General features: G+C 41.1%; 1 protein-coding gene across 1 annotated transcript in view; it reads left to right on the forward strand.

The window, feature by feature from the left end:
- Positions 1-6,430, forward strand: part of LOC139310130 (vomeronasal type-2 receptor 26-like) — a 51,099-nt gene extending 44,669 nt beyond the window's left edge. The window contains exons 6-8 of the mRNA XM_070934287.1: positions 4,297-4,524; positions 4,967-5,093; positions 5,529-6,430. Coding sequence (XP_070790388.1) covers positions 4,297-4,524; positions 4,967-5,093; positions 5,529-6,430 — 1,257 coding nt within the window. The remainder of the gene's footprint in view (positions 1-4,296; positions 4,525-4,966; positions 5,094-5,528) is intronic.

Genomic DNA, 6,430 nt, shown 5'->3' on the forward strand with positions numbered 1-6,430 from the left:
TCCCAGGAGAAATCTACAAAATATTAGACGAAATTATAACACCAAATTTATTGGAGATATGTAATGAGGCCCTATTGGAAGCAAAGATACCAGAATCGTGGAGGGAAGCATACATCACATTACTTCCAAAAGAAGGTACAGACCAAAATCAAATTAAAAATTATAGACCGATTTCCCTCTTAAACATAGACTATAAAATTTTCATGAACACAATTGCAGAAAGACTAAAAAGGATATTAAACTCCATTATACATCCGGGTCAGAATGGCTTCCTACTGGATAGACAAATAAGGAACAAAATAAGAATAGTTGTGGACACCCTAGAGTATTATGAAGCCCATCTGGAGAAACAAATGGCCCTTGTGTTCTTGGACGCCCAAAAAGCTTTTAACAATCTTAATTGGAAATTTATGATTGAGAAAATTAAAATAATGAAATTCGGAACCAACTTTGAGAAAATGATAGAAACAATTTACAAATCACAAAGGGCAAAAATAATAATAAATGAAGATATGACGAATACATTTCAAATGAAGAAAGGTGTAAGACAAGGGTGCCCACTGTCACCATTATTATTCATTTTGACATTAGAAAGCTTATTAAATAGAATTAGAAAAAATAGTGAAAAAAAAAAGGATTAAAGATTAGGAGAGAGGAATAAAAGGTACAGGCTTTTGAGGATGATGTAGTACTCATTATAGAGGAACCTATAAAATGGGCCCGAGATTACTGGGGGAAATAGGAAGGAATGGGGAAGTAGCTGGATTTAAATTGAATAAAGGGAAAACTAAAATGTTGGTTAAAAATTTAACAGAAACTCAGAAGAAAGAATTAGAAAAGGAATCAGACCTACAAATAGAATTTTTTTTTTAAAAAAAAAAAATAGGGATATGGATATCAGCGAGATGCTCAGCTCTAAAAGAAGACAACTATATACCTCTGGTTCAAAAAATAAAACAGGATTTGGAAAAATGGGGGAAACTGCAATTATCACTTTGGACAAGATAGCATCGATAAAGATGAATATCCTGCCCAAAATATTATATCTATTCCCCTTTCTAACTTTTAATTTTCCACTATTATATTGAAAAATATTCCCTTTCTATCCACATTTTAGTGAATATTTAGAGTCAGTTTTCACCAGCCTATGGTATTGGTTGCCACCTTTAGAGCGCTCCATGGCTTAGGACCTGGATACTTACAAGACCGCCTTCTGCCACCAGTAGCCTCCCACCGACAGTACGCTCCCACAGAGAGGGCCTCCTTAGGGTGCCGTCGGCCAAACAATGTCGGCTGGCGGCCCCCAGGGGGAGAGCTTTCTCTGTGGGGGCACCTACCCTCTGGAATGAGTTGCCCCCGGAGACACGGCAGATCCCTGATCTTCGCGCTTTACGAACTGCCCTAAAGACGTTTTTGTTTCATCAAGCCGGGCTGGCCTGACCTACTATTTTGATTGTTTTAACTTAAATTGCTAATTATGGGTTTTAATATAGGGGTTTTAACTATGGGCCAAATTAATTTAATTGGATTTTAATACTGTTTTAAATTTGGTATTTTTGTAGTTTAATTGTTGGCTGTTCACCGCCCCGAGTCCTTCAGGAGAGGGGTGGTATATAAATATAATAAATCTAATCTAATCTAATATGATATGTCCAATAAAACTGATATTTGAGGAACCTGCTTGCCTTAGAGTCCTGTTTTCTATGGGTGTATTACTTGGAACCCTGACGGTGAGTTAGAAAGAGATGATAACTTCCAAAGTTAAACAACCTGCGCTAGTTTGGAATACTTTTGTTACAGAATAAGCTCTATGGTGAAAACGTAATTTTCAAAATTAAACAAGCATCAGAATATTCCAGCAATCCTCAACCACAAAGTGATGTCCAAGGTAAGGAGTTCAGCTGGATTGTTTGTTCTGGATTAAGATTGAATTTTGCTAGCTAACTCCGCTAACTTCATCTTGATCAGGTCTGATGGCAAAATTGTATTCTCCCTCTTCTCCCATTACATGTTTTCCCATATCTGCAAATGGTCTTGCCTCAGAGGGGGCTGTGATGGTGAAGCAGCAAAACATAGAACATAAAACATAGAATAATAAGAGTTTGAAAGGACTTCAGAGGTTTTTCTAATTCAACCCACAAATCGAGCAGGAGACCCTGCACCATTTCAGACAAAAATGCAGCAGCTGAAGGCTTGTTGTAGGAAAAGTTACAGGAAGCTGCTCCCCTTCTTAAATGTGCTGCTTCCATCGCCACCCTGTTCTATGCACGTGTGCACACCGTTCCCTGCTGCCGCTGATAAATGATGAATGAATAAGTAAATGGTGTGTGCATGTGCACCCAGCACATGGAACAGAATGGCGATGGTGGTGACATGTTTTAGAAGGGGAGCAGCTCTGTAAACTTTCGCTACAAGAAGCCTGCAGCTGCTGCATCTTTTGGGACAAGAAGCACCTCCAGGAGCACCAAAAAAAAAAGAGAGGCTATGGCTGCAGGCATCTCGCAACAAGGGAGGCAATGTCTCAGCCCTGGCTTGCCTTCCCTGGCAGCCAGACATGAGAGGAACTTAAGGATGCATACCGTGGCAAAGGGAGAGTGAGCAGGGGGCGGCGGCTCCAGGACAAGGCCGGAGCCAGGAAATGATGCATTCCCTAACCCGGTCGAGCGGGTGGCAAGTGGGTGGTGGCTCTATGGCAAGGTGGAGCCAGGGAATGGTGAATTCCCCGACCCGGTCGAGGTGGGCAGTGAGTGGGTGGCATCTGCAGGGTCTCAGGGAATTGCATGTCCCTGGGCATGGGCCCCAGCCCATAACCCAAGTCGAAGGGCGAGCAGGCAGCATGCATTGCATACCTTTGTTGAGCTGAGCAGATGAGGCGACTGCTGAGGCAAGTAGCTGGGCTGCATGGCAGGGGGAACTTATATAGGGTAGGAGTGGGTGGGTGGGCCGAGCAACCAGAAGCAGCGAGTGAGACGGAAAGGGTGAGCGAGTCGGAAGAGGTGAGCGGGCAAGCGGGCAAGCGGGCATGTGTGGACCACCAGGGATTATTGCTGCTGGTCTGGCGAACTGATGCCAATCATCCCTACCGGTTCCCCAAACCGGTCTGAACCAGAAGAATTTTACCCCTGCTGTAACTGTTCTTGGTATGTTTTAGCCTCCAGACCCCTAATTATTTTTGTTGCTCATCTCTACAGTCTTTCCAGTGTTTCAATATCTTTTTTATATTGTGTTGTCCAGAACTGGATGCAGTATTCTTAATGTGGTCTTACTAAGGCTTTGTAAAGCAATATTAGAACTTCATGGGATCTTGATTCTATCCCTTTATTAACGCAGCCTAGGATTGCATTGGTAGTTTTGTCTGCTGCCAAACATTGTTGGCTCATATTTAAGTGATTGTTCACTAGGACTCCAAGATCCTTCTCACGGTTACTGGCATTAAGCCAAATTTCACGTAGTCTGTACCTATACTGTTGGTTTTTCTTGCCTAAGTATAAAACCTTTCTTTTATCTATGCTGAATTTCATTTTGTTAGATAGGGGCCCATGTTCAATTTGTCAAGATCTTTTTGGATCGTGAGCTTGTCTTCTGGAGTGTTGGCTATTCCTGCCAGCCTCATCATCTGCAAATTTGATGAGTTCCCCTTCAATTCCCTCACCTAGATCTTCAAAAGACATTGAATGGTGCTGGGCCTAAAATGGAAACTTGAGGTTCCCCATTGCTTACTTCCCTTCATGTGGATGAGGTTCCCCAGTGGACTACATGTTGAATATAATTTGTTATCCAGTTACAAAGCCACCTGATTGTGGTGGTGTTATCTATTCCATGTTTTCAAGAATGTGAGATAATGAATTACTTGGATGAGGGGATTGTGATTGATGAGGATTGTGAATGCTCCAACACTGGACGTTTTTAAGAAGATGTTGGATAGCCATTTGTCTGAAGTAATGTAGGGTTTCCTGCCTAAGCAGGGGGTTGGACTAGAAGACCTCCAAGGTCACTTTCAACTCCGTTATTCTCTTCTCTTCTCTTCTCTTCTCTTCTCTTCTCTTCTCTTCTCTTCTCTTCTCTTCTCTTCTCTTCTCTTCTCTTCTCTTCTCTTCTCTTCTCTTCTCTTCTATAAATATTTGAAAAAAAGCTGTAAATCCTGGAGAATTACTGGAAGAACCTTCCCATGAAATGCTGAATCAATCTGTTTCAGACTGTAGTGGTGATTTGAAGAGGTTGAATTATTCAGAGTACCTCCAATCAGGAATAACATTTAATAAAGGCTCAAATTGGAATGTTTTTTTTCCCCTGCAGCTTCATAACTTCCTGAGAAACTTCCAACATCACAATATTTCCAGAGATGGGATTTTTTTTGATGAAAATGGAGTTCCTGTTGGTGACTTTGATATCATGCAGTGGACATCAGTTTTGAACAAATCAGACATGGGAGTGAAAATTGGGACTGTAGAAAGACAAGCCTCCTCGGAAGTCAAGATTTCTGTCAATCAAAGTGCTGTCCAATGGCCAACTTTATTTAACAAAGTAGTTGAGGCTGCTTGGATTTTGCTCTTCTATTTATCTCCATCTGCTCAGAAATAATTCTTATTGAGGCCAATTGAGATAACTTCCAAATAAGAGAATTTAACGCCTCATTAATTCATTAGATATCATTTTACTTTAGAAGTTTTACAATAATCTATCACACACTGGAACCTTCTGTATTGTATTGTAGGATTTGCAATCTACATTATTAAACTGGAATATGCTGCCATAATTTATAGTACATCAAATTATCTTGTTTTCAGAAAGAGAAAATCCAGAATGTCCTTTCATTGGCGCCTTGCAAGTAGAGTAATTAAAGTTCATTCCACTACTTCTTGACTGATTTTGCTCAATGTGCTCCTGAGCTTCTGGAAGCAACTTGATTTCAGTAAATCCTTCTAATTCATATATCACCCTGAGTAATCTTTCTCTTTATGTTTAGATGGTGCCTTATTCAAGATGTACAGAAAGTTGCTCCCCAGGTTATGCCAAGCTTGTGAGAGAGGGAGCCCCAGTTTGCTGCTATGACTGTTCTCTGTGTATGGAAGGAACATTCTCTGGGCAAGAAGGTACAGTAAGGTGGCTCCAAAAACAACCCGAAAAAATAAAGATACAATGAATATTCTATCTTGTTTTTTGAAGCGAGTATTTGATCAAGAAGTAAGAAAAACATTACATTTCTTGAAGGCATCCACAAACTTCAAAGATTGGGCACTATCGCCAAATTTGGATGATGATGTGAGCATTAAAATAAATAATGAAAGGTTGCTGATTTCTATTGAGTTGTTACTTTCTTGCTTTTGTTTTAGGAAAGAAGATTTGAGAACTGATAATCACATTCATTTTCAGCCTTTAAAAAGACTGTTTGATTATTTTAACTAATGTTGTATAATATCACTTGGCAAAAATATTATTCTTTGAATATGAAGTAACTGATTTCTGGTGCAGTTTTCATGCTACTGCAGCTCCAGAAACAGATTCATGCTAACCATTTTTTTTCTCAGATGCAGCCCATTGTGAAAAGTGTCCAGATGACCAGTATTCCAATAAGAAGCGAGATCAGTGTGTCCCCAAAAATATAAGCTTTTTATCCTATCAAGAATTGTTGGGACTCATCCTGGCTTTCTTTGCCATCGCTTTGTCCCTAGCCACCGCCTTTATTCTGGGAATCTTCATGAAATACCGAGACACTCCCATAGTCAAAGCCAACAACTGTGAACTCACCTACATCCTCCTGGTTTCACTCCTGCTTTCTTTCTTGACCTCCCTTCTATTCATCGGTCGCCCCGTGAAAATGACCTGTCTCCTTCGACAAACCATTTTCAGTGTTGTTTTCTCAGTTGCTGTGTCTTCCTTGCTGGCCAAGACTGTCATGGTGGTGGTGGCCTTTCTGGCCACCAAGCCAGGCAGCAGCATGAGGAAATGGCTGGGGAAGAGTCTGGCCAACTCTATTGTTTTATCCTGCTCTGGTATTCAAGTAGGCCTCTGTATGATGTGGCTGGGAGTCTTTCCCCCATTCCCAGATTCTGACTTTCATTCCCAACCAGAACACATCCTGCTGCAGTGCAATGAAGGCTCTGTCACCATGTTCTACTCTGCTCTTGGCTACATGGGTTTTTTGGCTGCCATCTGTTTCTTGGTGGCATTTCTGGCTCGAAATCTGCCAGGGGCCTTTAATGAAGCCAAACTGATCACCTTCAGCATGTTGGTTTTTTGTAGCGTTTGGATCTCCTTTGTGCCCACTTATCTGAGCACCAAGGGGAAATACATGGTAGCCGTGCAGATCTTCTCCATCCTGGCCTCTGGCCTGGGTTTATTGGGCTGCATCTTTATCCCCAAATGCTACATTATTATCCTGAGACCTGACATGAACACCAAAGAACATCTGATGATAAAAAATCATTAA

Source organism: Pituophis catenifer, unplaced genomic scaffold (genome assembly GCF_029215685.1).
Source record: "Pituophis catenifer annectens isolate HBS135680 unplaced genomic scaffold, rPitCat1.0.hap2 SCAF_2, whole genome shotgun sequence".
Lineage (NCBI taxonomy): Eukaryota > Metazoa > Chordata > Lepidosauria > Squamata > Colubridae > Pituophis > Pituophis catenifer.